The sequence below is a fragment of the Phaethon aethereus genome (genome assembly GCF_964289735.1).
Source record: "Phaethon aethereus genome assembly, chromosome: 19".
Taxonomy (NCBI): domain Eukaryota; kingdom Metazoa; phylum Chordata; class Aves; order Phaethontiformes; family Phaethontidae; genus Phaethon; species Phaethon aethereus.
Window position 1 is genome coordinate 6,641,390 of NC_138595.1, and position 25,446 is coordinate 6,666,835.

At 42.2% G+C, this 25,446-nt stretch overlaps 2 protein-coding genes across 2 annotated transcripts; one reads left to right on the top strand and one right to left on the bottom strand.

Moving 5' to 3' along the window:
- Positions 1-5,328: 5,328 nt before the first annotated feature.
- On the bottom strand, positions 5,329-17,824 carry VKORC1L1 (vitamin K epoxide reductase complex subunit 1 like 1; the record flags this gene model as incomplete). The annotated part of the gene is made up of 3 exons (XM_082008633.1): positions 5,329-5,555; positions 6,257-6,366; positions 17,631-17,824. 3 exons carry the CDS (start codon positions 17,822-17,824, stop codon positions 5,329-5,331), a joined length of 531 nt encoding a protein of 176 aa, XP_081864759.1.
- A 3,972-nt stretch (positions 17,825-21,796) lies between these two features.
- On the top strand, positions 21,797-24,540 carry CHCHD2 (coiled-coil-helix-coiled-coil-helix domain containing 2). The gene is made up of 4 exons (XM_082008690.1): positions 21,797-21,906; positions 22,405-22,651; positions 23,628-23,787; positions 24,333-24,540. The coding sequence occupies exons 1-4, from the start codon at positions 21,857-21,859 to the stop codon at positions 24,341-24,343; spliced, it is 468 nt and encodes a 155-aa protein (XP_081864816.1). The 5' UTR covers positions 21,797-21,856; the 3' UTR covers positions 24,344-24,540.
- Positions 24,541-25,446: the final 906 nt, after the last annotated feature.

Genomic DNA, 25,446 nt, shown 5'->3' on the forward strand with positions numbered 1-25,446 from the left:
ACGGCCCTTTCAGGCCGCACACCAGTCTTAGAGGACTCCAAAGACCAGGCTTTAGACTGCAGTAGATGATGCCAGTACTCAAAGAAAAGCTCAGAACACTTAGTCTGAAAACTTATTGCAACATCCTAGGGCTGTCCTGAGAGCAGCATCGCCCAAAGCAGAACCACAAAATCAGAGGCTGCCTACTGAATTTTGGAAGTTGGCACAATTATATAGTTTTATTATTCTGATTCACAGATACTGTATGAAACTGTTGCTATGACTACTTTTTCCTGCAACAGGTTCTTCTGCCTAGTAGCTCAAGAAAGCGTCCAAAACATCTGCCAATATAAAGAAAGCATTTGCCTTTATGTTGTGTGGTGGCCAAATTCTCTTTCATTTAGATGTGATACATTAGAAACCAACACCACCTTCCACACTGCCACATGCAGAATAAGGACATAGATGTTTACTGCAGACTTAAAAACATTTTTTGAATCTTTAAGTGAAAAGAGGAAACATACTATCAACATTCCTTATGGTTATACTGTGTTAGGTTTACAGATTTTCTGTATAACTAAAAATGCAGAATATAAAAGTCTACCCATAGTAAAAAGACACTTGCTTAAATGTACCATGGTATAAGAGCAAATACCATATTTAAGCCCACTACCAGTGTTTGAAAGTCATTTCAGCTTCTCGCTCTCTAGACATAATTTTTTTTAAACCATTTTCTTCCCCATTTCAAACGACATGACATACCAACAGCTGCCACATCAAAATACAGATAAAGATTTGACATTAACGCGTTACAAACTAGGGCTCAGATCCCCATGATAACACACAGGGCTTGCGGGTGCAGAAGAGAATCAGTCCAACAAAACAGATGCAAAGTTTAATATCCACATGTATGGTAAGCACACATTGCAGAGTCTTAGTTCCTGCTCGTTCTTAACAGTTCAGTGCAATTGTAAACCCAAGCTGCCTACCCAACCCTTCCCCAAAAGCTCCCTCCCTCCCCTCCAAATCCAGGAAAACACACAGCAGTTTCCAGATACTTTGTGATCTTGTTGGAGTGGTGTTAAAGCAGACTTACAGAACCAAGGAAAGCAGGAAGTCATAAAAATAACATACTTAGCAGGGTTTTTTTGCATGTTGCTTAAAGAACTGTAAACAGTTAAAGCCTCAACTCAATGCTGCTCAACCTTTACACACCCATGTGCACACAACATTCAGCAGGACACAATGAAGCTGCAGAAATTCTACAAACCGGTATCTCTGGGGACTCAAGTGCTTTAACCCTTCTACTGCTAACACACATCTTAAAAAAAAAATCATAACTTAGTATATTTCTAGAAACAGAATTACAGTACTGACTTTAAAAACAGTTTCTAAGGCTCAGACTGAGTCCAAAAAGGCCTCTGGGTTCATTCAAGCTCTTATGTTTGGACTGCATGAATGCAGCATAAGAATGATTGCAGCAAGACGTCCACAGGTAATTTCTACATTTATTTTTTATACCAAAAAGTTATGTGCAACAAATAGAATTCGTACATATTTACATTGTTTTACCTATTAGCAAAATTGTTTCCTAAACCTCCAATAGAGAATCTCTCAACCTATAAAAGGAACATCTGCCCAATGACTCCATTTAAATGGGTGTTTAATTTGGAGTTTAAAGCACTAGTAATAAATAGTTGGTGGAACATACTATACAGAACAAACACCTAATATTTAGGCCATGCTTAATACAGTTTTATGGTAACAGAATACTTAAATCTTTTCTGGACCAGTTTTGTCTAGACCACATTTAAACAACATTGGCAGAACAAAAGCTATTGGATCTCTCTGACTTTAGCCCATATAAATTAGGAGCATCAAGTGCTGCCTGAAGCACCTCACCGATCTTTTTGAACAATCGAGAGACTCTGTACAGCAGAAGACAAATGCATACTACAGTATGCAGAAATCTAAGCGGAGATTTGTTCTCACTTTAGATATCAAAGGTGGTAGGGAATGTTTCATTGGCCTTAGTGTTGCAAACACTTTACAGTAAGAAACTTCCAAGAACATCTGTTTCCTAAACAAGACTTGAATGCTTCGTTGGCCTTAAGAGTAGCAAGTACCTTACAGTAAGAGGATTTCAGGAATGTTTAATTCCTAAGCAGGTTTCGGGATGAAGTTCTTTTGCCTTTCCAATCTGCCCCTCCCTGCAGAACTTCTGAGAGCCAGGAGCAGGGGGGAGAAGCCCAAATTCAGAACCACTGTTGCAGATTATAATTTTTTTCCCCGTCCATTTTCATGTGTGTCGAAACCACAACCACAATCTGTGTGATGATACTGCCCCACCCACCCCTCTGCCAGACTAGCATTTTTTACCTATACTCTTGTATCCTCAAGATTTCTCAGAATTCGCCTTCGGATTTGTAAGGCTCAAATTAATACCAACCACACATTTGCCATGACACTTGTTTTGGCTGGGGGCAGCAGGGAAGCAGTTGCATGAAGCACTCGTCTCATTTCCATCACATTACTAATTGTAACCTGAGCTATTTTACTGGAAGAAATAAGCTGTTTCTAGCACTGGGAGCAACGAGGAAAGAGTCAAAGAACTGGAAGCAAAAAGGTCCGAATTTCTACAGCTAAGATTATTTTGCCCTTTATTCAGGCCAACTGCATTTCTGAAGCACAGAAGAGAAAGTAGAAGAGTTAGGGCCATTTCTAGCAAATCACTTCCAGTAAAAAGTAACTGCAAGAAGAGCACACAAGACAAGAGAGTTCACAACTAAGGATCAGATTTGCAAGTTCGTGCACAAAGTGTAGCTGCAAGTTTTTCCAGAGACCAAACTCAATTTCCATTTGATCCCTATGTGCACGCAAACAAGGACTGCAGACACAACTGCTGAAAAATCTGTCCCTAAACAATTTTACTAAACAAACTCAATTAACAGACTATGCCCACACAGACAAGCACAAGACACAGTGAAGTTAGTCAACACCTATACTTTCAGCTGATGGGGCTTTTTGCCTTCTTTTTTTCCACGGTGTGCATTACACCCAGAAATTGGACCAAGTATTCATTGATTATACTTGTCTCCATTGCTGCTTGTTCTGAGATATTAGCACTGCGACTAACCATTTCAGGCAGCACGTGTTCACCTCTTCCTTTGATGAAAAGATGCCTTAGTGTAGGTCACAGGAATGCATCAAAATAAATCTATACAACATATTAAACAGAGATATTGCCTCAAGGCTTGTAAGAGAACAAAGTAAAGCCTTGAGGGACCAGTTTAACACCATTCACTCCCCTCATATCAAAGTTCAAGGCATTTGAGACAGAACTAAACATCAAGACAAGCTTTAACTATACTCTGGTCAATACAAAATGCATTTAATGAATTGTTGTCTAAAACTGTTAGACAAGAGGGACAAGTAATTTAGTGTTACATGCAACAGATGTTACTCATACCACAGAACTCTATACATTAAAGCAGTTTCCACCTACATCCTTGATACAAACCAGAAAATTACTTCAGTAGTAATTTAAATACTATTTTGTGAATTCAATCTAAAAATTCTATTTTCTCTACAGAACACTGTATGTTTCACAGTCAAGTTTATCCTCAGCAACTTAGTGTTTATAATCCACTTAGCCATACAACACAAGTGTGTCTCTGACATTCATGTTTAAGAAAAAATCCTACAATTATTTAAACTAATTCTTTAAATAAGTGGGTACGCAGCTGGAGTTCTTCATATTTAGAAGCTGACAAGGGCAAAAAGCAGCACAGCACCAGTTACAGAAAGTAGCTGAACCTATACATTTTGGTGTCACAGAGTCTGAAACACAAGTATTTTACTCTTCCGAATTGCATCATCAACCTTCTATTGCATTGATTTAGGTTAACTGAAACAATATTGCTACCACTTCTCAGTCTAAAAACTAAAATAGATCTCTTAATACTCTTCTATACCCAGCAAGTTTGCTGGGAATTTTGTTTGTTTGTTCATTTTTAGAGGAAGGACACTTCTGCCTGCCAAGTTCAACACAAATTATTTGGTTTAAGATTTTAAGACAGAAGGCACTTTTAACATTCAGCCTTAGAATACTGAGTGCACAAACATCATTTACAATTCTGTTCCTTTGTTTAAATCTGAAGTTTAATTTTTTTTTTTTTCAATTAGTTATTAGAAAGAGCAATGATAGCACTATATCACATTTCATTTTCAGGAGCACATTTACTTACTTATCCCACTAAACAGGTTGCCCTTCCAAGGGATTTTATGTGTGTCAGGCCTAAAGTTCATTTCCCAATATAGCACAAACCAAAGATCCTGACGAAGATCAATTAAGTAACTGCTTCTTCAGTGCACTACTTGGTTAACTGTGGTTTCCACTGCAAACTGCAATTCTATACTGCAGCATTCATGTAACATCAAACATTAGTAACACTGGCTGGCTGACCACAGTTTAAAAATCAAAACAGCTCTACATGGAAATTAAGTCCTTTCAAAGAACACTCTTTGATACACCAACCCCCAGTCTGTATATAATATCCTGGTGGCAGCTTTCTATTGACCACATTAAGCTATTTTCATTCCATACAGAAATTAATGAAGTTGTGGTTTAACAAACATACTTCAGGTTTCAGCTTTAGTTCCATTTTCATTACTGGAGGAAAAAAAAATTAAAAACGGAACAAAACCCAACCATCATTCTTCTGAAAGCACTAGCAGTGAGTGCAGCAACACGCTGTTCTCTATAGAGGTCACTTCTTTCATCATGTCAGTTGACTATTAGCTGAACATTCTGACAGCTCCTAGGCTAACAAAACTGATTGTACAGTGAGTTTTCCAGGGATGAAACAAATATTTCTAATTTTATTTACAGTAGAAGTCCTAGCCAAATCTAAGTCCATCAGCTAAAAAAGAAAAGTAATACACATACTGTAAACATGGCAACATTAAATATGGTAATGCTAGTCTAGAATATTTAATGTCATGATCACATCTTGTTATACCTGAATTTATATACAGGATATTTTATAGCAAGTGTTACCCACTTCACAAGTGGAGGGGGAAGAGAGAGAGTCTAGGTTTTGTTGTGGCTAAAATTCCTTCAAAGTAAAGTTAAAGCTTGTCTTTGATTGTATTAGAGCTTTCTTTCACAACCACATTTAAATTGAAGATTAGCACAAAAAAATTATCTAGGGCCCCTTCAAATTTATAATTAAAAATTCAGTTATGATTCTCAGGGAAAGTGGCTGATATGGAGAATAAAAAATTACTGCAAAATAAACTTAATGGAAGTTGGGTCTTCAGACTGTCAGTCAAAAGTTCAAACAGGCATTATTCCTGTTTGGGTTGGAGCTGCCGTTTCCAGGCCTCGTTCAAATAAACTAGTCGTTTGTAGTTGATGATAAAGAGAATGAAGTTCAGCAAATATGTGATGACGCAGACAATGCAAAATTCCTTCAGCACGAAGTACAGAATGTATGCCAAGTACAATGACCCTACTACAGACACTATGGAGGATGTCATGAGGATTAGAGCTGCTACTGCACTTGCTGTCATACCTGCAACAAGAGAGAGAAAGTTACTACTGCTGCTCTCATTCCCCCCTTCCACACAAAGCAAAAAGCCTAAGCACTCTAATTCAAACTGAAGGCTACTCAGCAAGTTTGTATTACGTAAAAGTCTGTTTAAAGTACCATGAGTTCAAGATGGCTGACAAATCGCTATTTGGAGGGAAGCTTCTAGGTTCTGTACGACAGTCCTTTGATAAGAAGTATGTGTAGTATTTACCATCTTCTGTATTCCTGAGTTATGGGAAAGTTACAGGTTGGTCAAGTTATATCTATCAATAACTTTACAGCAGACCACAGAGTTATGAAGAAATATGTATACATTACATTTCATGCACTTTTTTGCCTGTTATCTCTATTACTCCTTCAAAGCTTTTCAATTCCATTTTTATTTCCTCTCTTTTCTATCGTGCAATCCAATGCTAAATATATTTAAGTAAAAATACCAGTGCAGCAACTGTCTTGACACTTATATTATTAATAGCAGAGCAGGAGAAAATGCAATTGCTCTTGCTATCAGTTGGGTTTTTAAGCCCCGTGGACAGGTGTATCATTAGACTGGTGCTAAAAGAAAGATAAAAATCACATGCATTTATCTGGTCTCTTGCAGATTGCGCAATGTGTAACACACTCCTCTTTCATCACCACAGACCTGTTACATACTTTAGGCTCTAAACTGAATTAATACTTACCAAGTAGCATTTGTAGTATATAAAACACGAGTCCAAAAACACTGTTTGACTGATTTATTGCACTGTCCTTTCCAAAGATGGAACCCAACAGACCGAATCCTCGACCCCATCTGTAAAACAGTGAAACTAATTAACTTGTATTTGGGCAGTTATTGCTTTGTATCAGCATTTTTAATTCATCACTGGGGGCTAGGGGGAAGAAAGATACATATCTTCCGACATGACCACTGCAGTCCTGTATGAAGTTCAGGGTTATCTTGGACAACCAAGCCACTTGCAACAGGGGGTGCACTTGGTACAACTTTACCCCACACATTGCTGATTAAAGTTATTGACACACCAGAAACTACCAAGTTCACACAGTTGTAACTTCACCAAATACCATGTCTGCTTCCTAGGGTTGTAGTTTAAAGCTCTTTTGTCAAATAAACACTTTCTTGCTCCAACGATAGCTTTAGTACTTCTCTCCACCACTGTAAGTTGGACACATGCTCACTATACAGCTGAGGGAAAATGGTGCAACTTGGTCATTAGTTGTTACCAGCTCCGCCAGCACTTACCTGGCTGGCATCAGAGCAAGCAAATCAGAACATATGTTTGCACGTCAGCTGCTCCTGATCAGTCTAACACCTCAGGAGGAACCCAAATCTGTCAAGCAGACAAGCTGGGGATAGTACTTAAAAAGTTTCACAGACCTCATTTGTTGGATCCCTTGCACAGTCTGGCATTTTGATCTAGCACCTTAGTGCTAGTTGTACTAGCTGCTTGTACTAGAGGTGATGGTTCTACCAAACCAAGACACAGCACAGGTTTGCTCTGTGCACACTACAGGAACATTGCTGATATACTTCACCATACATCTGAGACCAGTGAAAGGCTACCACCACATTACAAGCAGTTCCCTCATACGAGAAAGGTACCACAATAAGTACAATTTAATACCATCTCCAAAAGAGATTGGTTAATCTCTTCATAATGTCAGCCATTTGTGCAATATTTTCAAAATTTATGCAAATTAATAATTTTAATTCAAACTCAGTAACTGTCTACAATTAACTATTATACCCAAGTCTTGTGCTCTTCTCCCCAATAAACTAAGCAGAGAATTAGGTACCAATTCCTAGAAAGCATGTTTACCGCATAAACAGTAAAAACCCAAAACCTACTTTCAACCAATTTGGCCTCAAATCTTGTAAATGACTGAAGTGAAACTTATGTGCAAATATAAAGCTCCAAGGCAGAACAGAAAAGACCAACACTTGCTTTACCAGGTGCCTTGCAGCCCAGAGCTGCGAAGGGTCAGAAAGACACAACATTAGCTGCTGGAGGAGCAGTGCAATGCTGCCTCGATCCCTGCAGTCATCCGAGGTACAAGTTTGGGGCTATGCAAACCATGAGGGACAAGGCTGATTACACATCCTCCCTGCAGCATACGAAGGCACATGGTCCCAGTTAGCGTATAGTATAGTTCGTGGGAGAAGCAGTATCAAGGATGGACACCAAAGATCTGGAAAAGCAGCTGTAGAGATGTGAGTGCAGCACTTCACAGCTAAGGGAGCCATGCTTCCAAGAGTGAGGGATTTAAAAAAAGCCAAACACCATGCAACAATACATAAGCAAACAATATAAAGAAATACTGCAAGTTCCAAAGAATCTCAGCTATGATGAGTTTCCTCTCACACACTGTTATCTGGATTTTAACTAAGAACTGTTTATTTTTTAGCCTTACTTTGTTAAGATGGTGACAGCACATGTAGCAATTGTCTCATGCTGTCCAGCTACCAAATGCAGTATTAAAGAGCCAGACAAATGTATTAAAGGTACCATCATTATGCATTTAATAGTCTATTTTTATTTTTCTGTATAACCACATTTATAGATACTTCAGCTTACTATCCACAGGTGCAATTTATTCTCCAAGGGAGAATTCTTTGTAGGGTGACATTAAACTCTATTTGAACACATTCAGGCTTTCCTTACCAAGAGACTACACAGCATAACTGAAAGTGTGCCGAAGTCTGTGGTTCAAAATTAGCCTAGCTCAAAGTAACTGCAGGATGCTGAATTCCTACCCTTTCCCTGCCCTAGCTGTACACTCTCACTTCTGATGCTCATGAGATCCTGCTGTGTTTAAGAGCAAACTCAAGCTTAAAACATCTGAAATTTCAGACTGCAGAATCTCAGCCTACAGTTACTCTGCAAGCAAATAAAGTGTTGCTAAAGGAAAGATAACAAGTTCAAGTCCTTCCTGACAGTCAGTGTCCCCAAGTGATCTGTTCATAGCTGCAAGAAGGTCAGAGCATGGTGAAAGCTTTTTCCACATGCAACAGCTCATTAAGTATCTTGGTTGGCCTTGTAGCAGCTTTAAGGACATCAAGTATTAACTTTCAGTCCATGGAGTACAGCTCTAATCTCACATCTTATTCCACACACTTCAAGACAGCTAAGAAGCCTATGGTTTAAGACGACGCACTTTTCCCAGCCTTATAAGGTTTGAAGTGTGAGGAAGTTTTCTGCATCAAATTGAACAGCAGAATATTTACACTTTGTGTATTTGTATTTCCATCAATTTCTCTACTGAAGAGGCTAAATCATCTCCTAATTCTGTCAAGGAGGTCCCAAAACCCACTAAAATGCACAATGAACCAAGAACTTTTGCAAACAATTGGAGGAAGAAGACTGAGTATGATAATCTTCCTTCTCACACCAAAATAATGCAAATCACACCTGAGATGATAAATTTGAACGTCTAAAAGCATACTGCAAACAGCAAGAAAGATTGCAGTCCTGACAATAGAATAAACTTCAAGAAATAAAACATCAGTAAGAAGGACTATAAACTGCTCAGAAGTTCTTCATGGAACTTGCCTTTCTTACAAAGAATATAATTTACAAGAACTATTGTTAACATGGATCCACTTTTTGGATACAGAATGTTAAGTAAAATGAACTGCACTAATTAAAGATTTGCTTGCACAGCAAGGAAAAAAAGTGCAGTCCAACATCACCAACTTTTTCCTGGTACTGACTTGTGGCTCCCCATTCCTGAAGGAGTCAAGTGTTCTGTTGTGAAAATCATGAAGTCACCCTGCGTGATTCAGAGCACTATGACAAACACATGTGGCAAGCCTACTTTTGCCACACCCAAGTTTCACTCCTATTAAAAGACTGGAAAAAAAGGCAATCTGAACTAACTTCAAGGAAGTTTTAAAAGTTTTCAGAATAGTGATTCAAGAAATCCAGGACAAAGTGTTTAGAACTGTTCATGGAGTTTCCTAACATCTAAAATGGAATACTACAGTGACTTTTACTCCAATGTGCATTACCTTATATCAAAAGAAGGTCTTGAAAATTATTATCCATGCTCTAAACAGTGTCCCTTTTGGTTTGTGATATTTAACAAAGCTTAGAAGTGTTGCATTTTTAGAAGTTTAAAGCCATATTTACATGCACTTGACACTTCTTGAGAGGAAGACAAGAACAACTGAGGTCATTTTAATCCACAAGTGACATATCTCCAATAAAATCATATACTGTTAAATCATTACCTCTTTTGCATAATTATGAACATCCTCTATGTTCCAGAACAGTGTATTATGGGAGTACACTTTAACCCCAAACATTTTACTGTAATTTAGCAGAGACAATACCACTGGCAGAAGGGCAACCAAGAGAACCTCATGCAGTACACTAGTATCTCAGTCATTTTAAAGGACAAGTAAACAACAAGTTAAACGCTGTAAGAGTTATCAGTATTAGCTCAAAAAGCAACAGAAATTCCAAGCCTGTCAAAGAAAAAAATTATGTATTTAGCCAGGAGTCAGATTATCTCATCCACTCTCTGTAAGAAATGCTATACTGTTTTTTTCTAACCAAGCACCCCAATTATGACAGTTACCTGCAGGAGATGTTTTTAAGGGCTTTTACAGAGAGATCATTCCCTAAGATGCCCTCCTTGACCTCAATTATCATTAAGTTAATAATCAGCTCAAGAAACTTCTTAGCTGGGGTTTCACCTGCATCAACACACTCAGTAGCCTCCCTTGAAACCTTCCTAAATGTACCTAGATGCTTTCTGAACACAAACTTTTGACCACAACAACATCCCCCAGTGATGAATTCCAGAATCACATCACCTCAATTTCACTTGGCAATCCTTAGTTCTCATGTCAGGAAAAGAAATAACTAGCATGTATTCATCTTAACATGAAAATAACCATGCTAGATCAGGTCCAAGTCCAGCTAGCTACAGTACCATGTCTCTGACCTGAGCGACTAGCAGATGCCTTGGAAAAAAGCACACATATCATACTTCCCAGTTCACATTCTAGTCTCCTAAATGTCTGGTTGAAAATGCTATCAAATCCTTCAGGAGACCAGATTATTAAATGATATGCATGATTCAAAATCTGAGAACACTCTACATCTGTGCAGCAGCAGGTTTTCCAACACATTTCACTCCCTCAATTTTTAGGTCCGCTGCAATAAAATAGGCAATCAATAAAAAAAGATCCTATTTTCAGAGAACTAAGTGAAGAGCTCAAGTTTTGTTTCCTGAGGAGTAGTAGTGGATTACTTAAAGCCCCCCATTTCAGGATTATTTTTCACCCCATAAACATTATTTTGTTATCAACAAGCACCATTTATCACTTTGTAACCCTGAGGAAATAGGGTTACAAATAAATACAATTTTCTAAAAAAAGCTTGCACTTGACAAGTGACATGCACATTTCCTTAAATGTCATCTGACTTCTGAGATAAGTTATGGTACTGAATGAAAATGCTCAGGGGGGGAGTAAAGCTGGCCTATGCTCACACATCGCCTTCAGTGAAAAGCTCATATAAAGGTCAAAGGGTGTGGAGCATGTGAGTACTTAGCAATGTTAAGAAACTTTGGTTGCAGCTTCTTCACAGCTTCACTAGAGGATTTTGGATTAACCCTAGTCCATGCTTACAAGGTTGTTTATGCCACTAACAGTTTTAATAAATTAAGTAAAAGCCTTCAATTACAAGCCACAAGAAAGGAGATTAAAAATTCCCATTTGTAAGCTTGCCAAGAGTGCTCAAAATTTTTGATTCACTTAATTTTATGTTCAAATTTATTAGCAGTATTTACCATAAACAAATTAAATTTTGTTCTAGATACCCTCCAGCTCTACCTCAGAAAGAGTCTGAAAAAATCTCAGTGTCTAGATCAGCAAAATCTCAAGCCAACATTGGTTAATTATTTTATAGCAGTCTTTACAGAAGCACTGGTTATTCAAGCTACAAGCCAACAGCATTGTATTCCTTCTACACAATCTCTTCTATTAAGCTATCATAAATGAGGTCCGAATTTGAACTACACGCACTTTATTAAATTTACTTTGCATCCAGCTAACTAATTCTATGGCCTGTTACAAATTCCAGTCAAGCTAGAAATGATATATTTATGAAAAGCGAAAATACATGTGTTCGAGATCAGATCACTGAAAAGTTGCAAAAACCCTCACGTAGCAAGGGTTCTGCTGTATTTTACAAAAGATGTGCCTCAGCCACTACATATTATATCAGACTGCAGTATTAAATAATCAATTTTCCATTAAGAAGATGAGACAAAAATCACTTGAACTATCAGCTTCTGCTGCTTTGGGAACCACTTGCTTTAGAAGTAATGAAGCTGGTTTTCTACAAATGTTCCTGAAACACCTTCCTTGCCCAGCACACAGAATAACCAGACCCCTCCCAGCTCACACCCTCCAGCCTCTGCACCTTGCCTCCCCAATCAAGTCCATTATCTCTGAGTCCTATTTGCACATGTGCTGCCTGGCCAACCAAATGGGACTGATAACCTTAGCTCACACAGCAGGTTTTTTTTCCCCTTCAGCAGAGGTATTACTTTGAATCCCCTTCCCCTCCAGCACTGAATCCGTTTCTAGAAAACTCTAGTAACTTGTATCCTTTGTTAAATTTTGCCATAAAAATGAAAAATGATAAAATTATTAATACACAACACACAAAGACAAAATATTCTCAGAAACCAAGCTAAAAAAGCAGGATAATACAACCTTTCTTGGACTCAAGTTGTTTACACTTTTTTTTGGCTCCGTATCCTTAGCTGTAAAACTTGTATCACACTCATCTAGCTACAGCTATGCCAATTCACCATCATCTTGAACCTACAGCACTCCAAATCCTGCTGAAGCAAAGTGCTTGACACACTAGATGGACTCTGTCTACACTGATTTCCCCCTGCCCAATCAACATACTAGAGATCTTCAAACCTTCCCTCAGACAGAAAAACAATGAATCCCTGCTACAGAATAACTGAAAAAGCACAATTACACCTGCTAACACATTTTTATGTAACCACATTTTTATGTAAACTGTTTTGGTAGCCCAAGAAACACAAATATGATTCCTGTTCAAGGACAACCAGCTGCTCCACATACTGCCCTTTAGCAGTTTAATCGAACTTCTGTCTTTTTCTATACAGAGTCCAAGATGCCTAACAAAAACAATGTCTCAGGTTAGAGAAATTACTGACTAGCAGAGACTTAGAAAACTAGTAAAATTTCAAGAAAGCACATGAGCATCATTTGCCTATGCTGGTTCACAAGAAGGGATTAAACAAGCTTCCCCTTTTATAATATCTGTATCAAGCTACCTTTACCATTCCTCACCTTACATCAGTCACTAATAACTGCAGCTGTCAATCTCAAACACATCTGAACACTTGCTTGCCAGTACAGCAATAAAAAAAAATGCTGGCACATGGGAAACTTACCATTAGTATGAAAGATAACAGCTATATAATGTTCTTAACCTGGAATCAAGCAAACTTGAAAGACATCAAGTTTACAGGAACTGCCCCACAACAGAACTGAACAGGAACCTGCAATATAAACATCAGGTTAGCGAGGAGATCAGAGGAGTTTTCTTCCATGTCCCATTTCCTTAGGTAATGGGGTTGTTCTTGTCAACTTGATCTCTGTTACGGTCTGCACTCTATAAAGATGGACCAGAACAATAGTTCTGGCAAGGTGTACTTCACTGAAAAACCAGCACTGGTCAAAGTTTTAACTGCAATATCTTATAGCATAATTGCATGCCCGCTCTGCAGAAGAAAAAGCTCTACAACAGCATAACATAGCATAACTCACACAACATAGTGTTGAAGTACTATGTCACAAGACTAAGCAATTCAAACATAACATTTATACAGGTCTAAATTCACTCTATAAATGATTTATGAAGGTGAGCAGAACAATCCAATAATACTACAGTTGTGCAGTTGTCTTACTGGATTTGCCAAGTGTGGCCTGTGACATCTGCACACATCTGTCCACAATACATGCAAATTTTTTTACAGATCTATATTTTCAAGAACTACCAGATTATTATTTTGGTGCATCCACTAGAAGACGTTAAGGCAGACATGCATATTAGACTTTTTCAGAACCAGCATTTCAGAGTGGCTCAAATACAAGATGACAATCTTGCACATTAGCATAAAGTTCAGAACAGGGCATCCCTTAAATACGTCATCTATCAATTTATATCCAGAACAACACCAATTCTTAAAATCATGTTTTGACTCTAGAACTTCTTCAGTAAGCCAGCTAAAGATGTTAACCTAGATCAATACTGACTATTTCCAAACCCCTTCACTTGCACAGCTGGCTGAAAGCTACAAAGATTGCTAAAGATATACAGCGACATGTGCCCTTTGGTCATTCATGCCAGCTATCTTAAGTCTGTATTAAAAGTTGTTGCAGCATTAACACATGCCAGGCTACAAAACTTTCTTCAAGAAGAGCCATCCACTCATCTGCTCTGCAGGAACCTTAAATTAATCAGGACAAAGTAGAAACATATGAGAAAACCCAAAAGACTCCCAGGGCATGCAAAAGAACAAAGCAAAAAGCTCAGGGTCTCTGCATTATCTCTTAAATGTCACATTTTATTTTAAGCCATACCACTATCCATATTACTTGAAACTTGTCTATTAGTTTAATTCCCTCTATGAAACTATTATAACAGCAAAACCTAGAAGATTATTCAGGAACAACTATAAGCCAGTTTCATTATAAACAAAGCCATTCTTGCCACTTAATCATTCCCAAATATAAGAGAGCAATTCACTTAAAACACCCAGAGCAACTGCCAAATGAAAACATTATGCATCTCCCTAATACCTTCCTTTATCCCTTCTTGGTCATTATACAGTCCTTGGCTGTTTTTTTTTTCTTTCTAAACTATTTCGTGAACTTTCCCCATGATAAAAGTTTGAAGTACGTTGACCATTATTATTTTGCATAAAGAATGGTAGGAAGGTCTCTCTCCAACATAATCTTCTGGATGACTCAGTCTCTGATATAAGATTTTCCATGCTCCTCCCTCTGCACGCTGGTAATCTTTACAATAATTCTATTCTCATTATTGTGCCAATACCAGATTTAGCTTAAAAGCAAGACTTGGAAATACTAACAGCTTATTAGTGGAAAAAAAAACCCCAAAACCCAACCCTCCCCAAAGACCAGAACTTAGTTCCAAAGTAACTCAGCTCTGGGAAGAATACATTAATTTATTCTAATTATTCTATACAGTTAAAATTAATCCCAACACCATGATGTGCTTTTCAAGGTTCAGCCTACTGCTGGAGTCAACACTCAAAATGTGAGAATTGTTACATTCCAAATTCCATTAGTTCCAGTAAATCTAGCATAAATAAAAAGTCACAAAACTGAATGAACACTCTAGAAGCCAGTAAAAGCCACTAAGTACAAGTTTGTCACCCATTTAACTCTGCTAAACAGCTAATCAAATAATTTATGATCACCAGTGTAATAGCTTAATGAGAAAAGAAAGACTTGAAAGTGAAATCTGCATTACATGTGAAAATGCTAGAACACCGTATTTGAAACTCTGCTATCCCGGTGAAATCTAAATCGTAGTTAAAAGTTCCTTTTAGAAACCAAGCTTCAGAGAAACTTCGGTGACGTGCGGTAGTAACAAGGAATATTCAACTGGAGAGAGGAAGAGAGAATGACCAATGGATAGGGAGCTGAGGCAACATGGGAAATGAGATTAATTTCTTTCAACGTTATTTTTACTTCAAAGTTTAATAGCTTGCCCTCTTGCCTTAGTTTTAAAGCAATAGTCCTTTTTTGTCTGTGTCCTGTACAGTGTTGAAAGCACATTCTTCTCCAAATATGGTTTGACTGAACAGAACTTGCACACTCCTTTTCCACAACTCCTTTTACCACCTGCTCTAATTATCATGAGCTACTCTGACATCTGCAATATCTCAGTCTTTAAGCATGATTCTCCTAGCAACTGCTAGTGAGATTTTAGCTGATTTTATCCCTATCTGTTCGTATTATTATATAGTATTCCTACAGTAAAGTATTTGCAGGTCTTACCATGGCATACTCTCAACAGTTCAGCTGCAGCATTACTAATGAACACTATAATTACCAAGCATTATTCCATAATTAGAAATACCTAAAGATATAATTGGAATTATTTTACTTCTTCAAAACATTTAGTAAACTTGCATTAAAACTATTACTTCAAATTCCCTGTCTCAATAGAAGTATTTGCAGTAACAATAAAAAGCTAATGAAGAACAAATACTATACAAGAACAGACTACTACAGAGGCTACTTTGGTGCTTAAGTCCCTATTATTCACTTTTTACCTCTATAGCTGTGGTAAAATTTAGATTACTGACAATACTCACATGGTTTAACCTCAGTAGCCTATATATAATTTTAATTTCTAAGTTAAGTTATATGGCAAGTTTGTTGAAGTCTTCTTCCTGTTTAGATTGAAACTTCTGATTTCAGGACACTTTTCAAACAGACACGAAAAAGCACCTTCACAAACTAAAGATTATCTGATTACAGACAGAAAAGCAGAGTTAAAGTCCTCATTCAATCACAAGAGTCTCCTTTCAGACATCTGTAGATATACATCTCTCTGCAACATAACACAATCCCACTCCTGTCACCACAGAAGTGGTTTTAAGAATAAGAGGTCCCTGTATGTTTTGCCTAAACAATTTAAGCAGCTTCCACTTTGACAGAGTGTGGGCATATTCTCCCCCATTGGCTTGTTACGATAATACAGCAAGTATCTTTATAAAAACCATGACAGCTTTTATGCTGGTTGCACTGATAGGGGAAAAAAAATATTAAAAAATCTGAAGTACTTATTCAGCTGAAGGCACTAACATGATAATGACAAAATTCTCATTAAGAAAAAAGGAAGCATTTAACAGATACATTTGATGAAGAATGAAAACCCTCCCCTTTCCAGCTCCTTACCAGTAGTTACCTTTGCATATGTCTTTATTTGCCTATATACACACACACACACATATATGCACAGAGCCATTTGGAGATTGCCGACAAACCATCTTAATTTCTTTAGTTGAAATACTTTCAAATATGCTTTTAGGAGAGTTTCTTAGCTAGATTACACCTGAAAGTATTTCTTGTAGCATGTTTATACTGGTGGCACTTGTAACTACACAGCAGGTTAAGTCTCTTTGTTATTGTAATTCAATCAACTAGTTACTTGACAACAAGTCAAGCTAGCAGCATATTAAAACTTATACAGCGACTCTCCTAACAGAAATCAGAACCACTGGCCTTTAGAAAACAACTGTTAAAGTAATTACTGACAGGAAACCTGTAAAATATGCTGCTGAGGCACACAAATCTCTCTCAAATTAAGCACTTCCTTTGTATCATGAAGACAATCTTCTGTGCTGCCAGGCAACATAATAATGAAAAAGCAATTCAGATACTCCAATTAAAACCACCCAAAGCCAATCACTGACAATTGTACATGTTTATGTTGGCCTCATCCACTAGTCACACCTACAGCATTTCAGTCTAACGTGCATTTGCCACCAAAATGCCTGTCACGCTAGCTAATTGGCATTGATTACAACACAGAAATTGCGGGTGCCTCACCCTCCAGCCCGCAGTGATCTCAAAAAAAAAGCCGTCCCAGCCCAGCCCTCCAGCGAAGGGGCTGCCTAAACCGGGAGCCCCGGGAGCTCTAAGAGCCCCTCCTCGGCCTGCCTGCCCTGTGGCCCCCAGCACGGGCCCAGTTGCCCAGCCCGCTCTGCGCCGGAGGCAAGCCCTCACCGGGACGAGCCCTGGCCCGCAGCCGCAGGCTCCTGCCGCCCGTATGCTCGGCTAAGCCCGCCCGCCGCCGCCCCCCTCAAAGAGCCGGACCGGACCCCCAGCAGCCGCCGCCTCAGTGCCCGAGGCACCGGAGGCAGCGCTCCGGGGCCCGGCCCCACCGCTTCCCGAGCCCACAGTCCCTTCTCCCCGCGGCGGCCTAGAGGCGGCGGCGACGGGTCCTATCCCCGCCTCACCTGGAGGTGATGGCGGCGGAGCAGCGGACCCGCTCGCTGAGGTCGCACAGGGCCTGGTAGTGGAGGTCGCGGCCCTTCTCCCGCTCCAGATGGCAGGCGTAGAGGGAGAGCAGGATGCCGGCCGCGCACACCACGGAGCGGGCCACCCGCTCCCAGCGCGGCACCGACACTCGCAGCAGGACGGGCGCCGCCATCTTACCCCCTCCCTCCGCCTCAGCCCGCGACGCGCGCCCGGCGCCGACCAGCCGCGCACGCGCGCCTACACCCCATTGGTTCGCTGGGCGGGCGCGTCCCTTTAGCCCCGCCCTGCCGACCGCGCCGGACGTGGCGCTCCGCGACGACGTCACGTCAGGCCAGGGCGGGAGACAGGGGGCGTGGCGCCGCGGGCGGTTATCACGCCGCCTGGCGGCCAACAGGCGACACTGCAGGACGCCCCGCCCCCGTCCCGGGCTGGCCCGCCCCCCCGCCCGGATTTCAGCAGCAAAACCCGTTTTCCCCTTTTCCTCAGGTCTGGGCCGCGGGAGGGGGCGGGATCTGGGCTGTTCCGGGGAGTGCTACGACACCCGGCACGGCTGATGTGCCCTTTCATTTATAGCTAAGGCGACCTGGTCTCTCAGACAGGTACCCCAGTAAGTGCTCCAGGTTTTTCCGCGATTTTTGAGAGAATGAGCCAAACCGCCACAGCCTGCAGCCACACAAAGCCCAGCTGGTGCCTCCTGTGCAGAGGGACCTTGCTGAGGGCCTATTAATGCTCTCAGTTTACCCTGAGACTTTCTGGGAGGCTTAATTTGGACAAGTGATACAAAAAGCGCATAAAAAGTTTGTTTTTTCTAGCGCACACCATAGCCTAGTGCTCTGCCTGGCTCCAGATCAGCTGTCAATGGATTCCTCCAAGCCCCTCTCAGCCTTGCCTTTGGAAGAAAACAGGCTTCGCACTTGAGCAATGGGATTCCGTCATCTGTTTCACAGATCTAGGCTCTCATTCGTATCACACCTCTAAATATAGCCGGCAGACCTGTGAGTCAATAGCACTACTCAGAATTGGAGGGATACGACCAAAGGCAATCGGGGCTGGATCTTCTTTCTTTCGTATGTCTCTGGTTTCTATCAAAAGTAGCATCAATACCTGTCTGGCTGTAGTTTAAGAAACCAGCTAGTATCTCTGTCTACCAACACAAAAGTCATCTGGTAGCTGAAGATAAAATAATCTTTGCTTACTGTAAACACCTACCCTAACCGCCATTATTGCTTTATTGTGAGGATGGCCACCAGCTACTCCTTCCCTTCTCCGTTTCCTTATACGCACATTATTGCCAGCTACTCCTTCCCTTCTCCGTTTCCTTATACGCACATTATTGCCGGGCATCAACAGATGGAAGAGCGAGTCAGCACAAAACGAAGCTCTGCCAGTTTTCCCAAGGAAGGCAGGACGACAACACACAATGGCAGCATTCATACCACCAGCAATGCCGTCCATGCCTTCATTGTTCTGCAAAACAAAACGAATTCAGAGGGAGATGTGTTGCAAAATGACTTCAGCAACAAGAAGGAATCCCTCTGCCAGCAAAAAAGAGAAATTGAAAACTATTAGAGTTGTGAAAACCATTAATTAAGAAATTAGTTGTTTGACCTCTAGCTAGCATATAACTAAATTAAAAATCTCCTGCTGTCTACACTGTGCCTTCTGCTATCAGTGGGAACAAGGGGAGAGGGACAATGGGAAAGGAGTGGAGACAACCGAGACAGAAGAGGCAACAGAAAAAATAACAGATGTACTAAAGCTGCAGGAAAAGAAATCACCCTGTCTCACATATTTATAGGTTACCCCTTAAATAAGACAAGGTCTCCTCAAAGCTTTTCCTTTTTGTCAACCAAAGGGATGCCATGAGACGCTGGGTGCTGGAAGCACCACTCAGGATGGCAGCAGTGAATAGAGGAGCAGGGCTGAGTTCTGCCCTGCCCGGCCAGGCTCTGAGCTCCCCTTGCTCCAGGAGCTATCCACTGCCATCCTGGGCCAACCGCAGGAGAGAAAGTGCCAAATCTGAAGTGAATTACTGTCTGTCTGGAGTGCAAAACTCATAATGCTTCCAGGCATTTGACAAAACCCCAAACCCAGAGCTGCTGAGGAAGCAGCCAAATGGAAGGAGGCCAAGAGTAAAAGAACTAGAGAGAAGATGTGTGCAGAGACAAGCTCCTGCAGCAATGCCAGCAGTCTGAACTTACATGGATGCCGCTGTTCTGAATATGATCATAGAATCATAGAATCATAGAATCATAGACTCTTTGGGTTGGAAGGGACCTTTCAAGGCCATCTAGTCCAATCCCCTGCAGTGAGCAGGGACATCTTCAGCTGGAGCAGGTTGCTCAGAGCCCCGTCCAGCCTGACCTGGAACGTTTCCAGGGACGGGGCATCGACCAGCTCTCTGGGCAACCTGTGCCAGGGTTTCACCACCCTCATTGTGAAAAATTTCTTCCTTATATCTAGTCTGAATCTACCCTCTTTTAGCTTAAAACCATCACCCCTTCGCAACAGGCCCTGCTCAAAAGTCTGTCCCCATTTTTCTTATAAGCCTCCTTTAAGTATTGAAAGGCCACAATAAGGTCTCCATACATTGTTATAATTGATATACTGTTTATATTTATCTCCTAATAATTTTTACTTTAACAGCAACTGCTTTTCTGACCGAAGCTTTGCTTTTGGACTATAATTGCTATATAAGATCACAATATTCACACTTCCTTTATCAGACAATAGTTACATACCCTTACATACAAGATGTTGAAATGACTGGTCTTCCGTAGCTACCACCCTTATAACTGAAAAAAAAAAACAAACTGAAACAATTTTTGTCATGATAACAGCTTTATAATGAAGTGATGATGTTGCAGGGCAGCAATCGCCTTTTGCAGATGAACGTGTCTGTATGTATTCTTAAGGATAAAAAGCAAGGTGCTTGCTTACAATGGGAAACGGAGTTGTTTGACTTTCTGTTGAGCCCAATTTGAGAGTTTATTAACTCATGAGGTCTAATATTTTCAGTGGGTTTCAGATCAAGAAAAAAACCACAAACAACTTGTGTGCTGCATTAACTAAGTAAATAGGGATCAGATTTCAGCAGAACCATTTAACCTCTGGTATATTTGGACTGAGGTAGTAAACTTTAAGGACTATATTTTAATTATATTCCAAGTTATATGAAAATACTTGTGTCCTTCTCCTTATCGTTATTAAATGACTCAATCTTTTCTAAAGCTCTGCTAAGGTTCATAACCCACAGCAGATTCCAAAAATAATTTGTTTTGTCTAAAGAACTTCCAGTTAACAAAGTAAGTGTGGTGCTGTTCACTTTAACAGCTCTGGATCTTGTATCGTGACTACGCGGTAGAAGGCTTGACTTTATTTATTCTCTTCCATCTGCTATTTTTATTGTGTTCCCCTCCCTAGAATATGCAATACCAGTCTTTTCAAGCCGTCTGTCAGTATGTTTCCAACCTTCCCAGCTTTTTTGCCTTTTTCCCCCCAAAAAAGGCAGCCACCTTCCAAATGCTGATTCAGGTGTGCGGAACTCCAGGGACAGCCGAGATGGAGTCAAGCCTTGCTGGATCGACCGGCGACCATGACAGCGTCATGGTGTATCCTGTGTTAAAGCTGCTGTGCATAAAAATAATAAATTAATTTTTATATTAATAAATAAATTAAAATTTAAAAGACATCCCTCAAAATACGGACAGTGTCTTGAAACACAAACCCGAAGAGCACGTGCCAGCCCAGGCAGACGGCCCCGTGGCATGGGGCCGCGGGGGGCAGGAGGTGCCCTCGCTCCATTTTGGGGTGCATTGCGCTGAACGCCAGCACTCAGGTGAAACTCAGCAACCCTGTGAAAGGCTGAAGGGCTTCTGGAGGCTCCTTCACGGGGTCTCCCGCGCTGCTTCTGAGCTGCTCCAGCGAGAACGAGTCTCACAGGGCAAGCGCACGTTTAAACGCGGTTTATTTTTTACAGAAGGACCCGCCGCCACCCTCAAACCGCCGTTTCCCGCTCCGGGGCAGCGCCTCAGGCGGGTGGCGGAAGGGGCGGGGCTTGCGCAGCCCCCGCCCCCCTGCGTGTGGCGTTGCGGCAGTGACGCAAGCGCGCGCGGCGGGTGTCGGGTGACCTTCAGAGGCGGCGGCGCAGGGTCGGTGCTTCTCTCCTCGTCTCGCCTCAGCAAACCTCGCCTCACCCGCCGCCATGCCGAGGGGCAGCCGGAGCCGCACGTCTCGCGTGGCGCCCCCCGCCAGGTGAGGGCCGCTGGGCCCCTTCCCTCCTTCCCTTCCCCGCCCCCGTGTAGGCCGCAGGCGGCGAAGGCTTTTCCGCCATTCCGGGATTGGGTGACGCTCCGGGGCGGGGAGGAGGGGAGCCGGCTGCTTTGAGCTCGGTTGTAGCGGGGTCGGTGGTTTGCGAGGATGAAAGTGGATCTCCTCAGCGCTCGCTGGGCTGCAGAGCCTGGCCATCCGGTGCCTGCGCGTTAAAGCCCTATTTAATCTGCCCCTTTTAGGTTATATCTCATTTCTCGCAAAATAACGCAGTCCTTTGGGGCGTGGGGGTAAAAGAGCCAAAAAGAAGCCCATAAACCTGACCCTGTTGTGCATAAATCACTCGCTAGAACGTTTGAGTTCTTGGCATCAGTGCGCAGGGTGTGACAAGGAGGCACTGCAAATGTTTGCGCCCTGGAACTATGTGGCCTCTGCCCGCTTTGTGTTTGGAGTGATGATGTGAGGTTTCTCTTGTCTTTGCAGTCGGGCACCACAAATGAGAGCTGCATCCCCGGCGCCTGCTGCTCGGGCGCCTGTCCCAGCAGCGGCACCTCCTTCTGCTGTGGCTGCTCCTGCACCAAAGCAGCCTGGTCTGATGGCACAGATGGCTACAACCGCTGCTGGAGTTGCTGTAGGCTCTGCTGTAGGCCATACCATAGGTCATGCGCTTACAGGAGGATTTGGTGGAGGAAGCAGCTCTGAAGCTGCAAGGCCTGATATTACTTATCAGGTAAGACAAAGCACAACTGGACACCAACTAATGAGGCACCGTTAACTTGGGACATCTGTTATGTATAGGCTGATGTAATTGCAATAGACATAAAGATCACACAAATCATGGCTCAGAAAGCTGGGGTAACTTCCACAATCATCGTGAGTATCTTAAAAGTAGTTCAAAGAGATATATGTGTGATATGTGCTTCTGGTAGGGTGTGAGTGTTGTTTTATACTATAGTACCTCTCTGATTCAGACAGGACTTCCTTGTTGCAGGTCTGCTGATGGTAAGATTTATTGCAAGACCTTTTTGTGCTCATCAGACATTAAGATGATGGTGTTACCTTGCCCAGGTGCTATCCAGAGTTGCCCAGGTGCTATCCAGAGTTGCCCAGGTGCTATCCAGAGTTGCCCAGGTGCTATCCAGAGTTGCCCAGGTGCTATCCAGAGTTGCCCAGGTGCTATCCAGAGTTGCCCAGGTGCTATCCAGAGTTGCCCAGGTGCTATCCAGAGTTGCCCAGGTGCTATCCAGAGTTGCCCAGGTGCTATCCAGAGTTGCCCAGGTGCTATCCAGAGTTGCCCAGGTGCTATCCAGAGTTGCCCAGGTGCTATCCAGAGTTGCCCAGGTGCTATCCAGAGTTGCCCAGGTGCTATCCAGAGTTGCCCAGGTGCTATCCAGAGTTGCCCAGGTGCTATCCAGAGTTGCCCAGGTGCTATCCAGAGTTGCCCAGGTGCTATCCAGAGTTGCCCAGGTGCTATCCAGAGTTGCCCAGGTGCTATCCAGAGTTGCCCAGGTGTCTGTAACTTTAAAAACTGTTCAGAATATGTCATGCCACTGCTGGAAACTATTTTGTACTTCAGCCCGTTACTTGTTTTCCATTTAAAAAGTAACATGAACATTTTGACTAAAACACGGGGAAGAAATACGCAGCAAGCAGTACTGGGGCTAGAGCTGTTGAAAGGGTGCTTATGGAGGTGTCTGCCATTTCAGGAGCCCCAGGCAGCTCAGCCTGCCTACCAGCAGCAGCAGTCGCAATTTGCTCCTTGCCAGTATGAAATGAAACAATTCCTGGAGTGTGCGCAGAACCAGACTGACCTCAAGCTGTGCGAGGGCTTCAGCGAAGTACTGAAGCAATGCAGGTTTGCTAATGGTAAGTAGATGGTGCTACCAGAACGCTACTAACTGTGCTAATCAGTACAATTATTGTGGGAATGTCCTGTTTTGCTTTCAATCCATCCAGTAAAGAATGGGGGTCGATACAGAGCACATACACTGAAGTCAGTTAAAGGAAGCTGCTGTTCTGTTTGGCTTCCTGTTGTGGTCCTGTACATGTAGCTGGAGGTGATGGGGTGGAGAGAGGATGAATTATGAAGCTTTTGTGCTGGTGCATGGACTGAAGCTGATGGTTTGGGAAAGTGGTGGCAGCAGGCTTGGAGAATCAGCATCGCAATGCTGGCCTGTAGCAAGCGCCCACTTGGCACTGCTGACAAACCATCCTGACATGGGAGAAAGGAAACTGCCAAACACCGGTGTCCAGGTGGACTGCTGAACTCCGCGGTTTAACATGTCCCAGGAAATCGATGAGGGGAGAGGGAACACCTTAACGTACATCTGCTTTACAGCAAGTGAGACCACCTGCTGTTTAGGGATTCAAAACTTACCGCGATTAACTGTGATTAACTTCTTACCTTTCAGGTCTAGCCTAAGCCTTCAGAACAAGGTTGCTGAAGAACATCTGACAATAACTGACCTATGAATGGAGAAAAAAAAGCTTCAGTAATAAAGTCTAAAGCTGTCTGATATCTTGTTAGTTCATATATTCACACTATCGTCCTCCTCATGGCTTGATTCCTGTTATAGCCGCTACAGATGTGATACAACTTACAGCTGCGAATTAATTTAGCACAAAATGGAAGAATGAACAATAAAGTGGAATGAGCTAATTTGGATTAACCGGTTTGCTGATTGTTGTGTTGAATGTATGATATGGTGTATAAATAAACTCTCTCTAGAAGTGCTTTAGTGGACTTTGGAGTTGAGTCTCAAGGGTGAGCAGGCAAGAAGTGATTTTGGCAGGCTTCTGTCTGCTTGCCAGCAGTGGTGCCTGAAGGGCTGGAGCTGTGGGAGTTCAGGAGCACCCGTGGCTCTGTGGTTAGCTGTGGTTGCCAGGCATCTCCTACTGGAGCGTTTGAACCCCACAGGCAACTTCTGCTGACTAAAATGTGTAGTGACAAGGAAGGCTGTGTCTGACCCCCCACAGGTCTCAGTTCCCCAAGGGCATCCTGTCATACTTTTAAAAACAAGCTCTGTATTCAGATTTGAGAGATTCTGAGAAATAACTTCCCTCTGCCCAGAAGGATCTCAGTGGCAGGCCATTACCCAAGAACCCCATGCACTTCCAAGAGTGTGTTCTGCCTGTCGGTAAAAGGGCCTCATCTCTGATCTGCAGTTCCTGGAACTGAAAGGAGAAAAAACAATATTCAGGATGGGGAAGGGTTACCTCAAACATGGGAGACAAGGACACAATGACCTTTCCTGGTGACAGGAGAAGCTTTGCTTCTGCTGATGAAGCTCATGTCTCAGTTGCCAGGTGTTTCACTGTCCTGGTGAGAAGAACGAAAAACGTTTTGGGCCAGAAACGCCTGCACTGGGCTGCTGGCGGGTTTGCAGCAAACATCCTTAAAACGCTCTTGGCGAGCAGGCAGGGAGATGCACGTAGACCTTGGGGAAAGTACAGCGCGGCCGGTAAAGCGGTTTGCAGCTCAGAGTGGGTGGAAAGGGGCGCCCACGCAGGAAAGCCGGGAGGGGG

Coding starts and splice junctions, on each gene's coding strand:
- CHCHD2 (XM_082008690.1), top strand. CDS start 21,857: ATGCCGAGGGGCAGCCGGAGCCGCACGTCTCGCGTGGCGCCCCCCGCC. Junction 21,907..22,404: donor CGCGTGGCGCCCCCCGCCAG/GTGAGGGCCGCT, acceptor TTGTCTTTGCAG/TCGGGCACCACAAATGAGAG. Junction 22,652..23,627: donor GGCCTGATATTACTTATCAG/GTAAGACAAAGC, acceptor CTGCCATTTCAG/GAGCCCCAGGCAGCTCAGCC.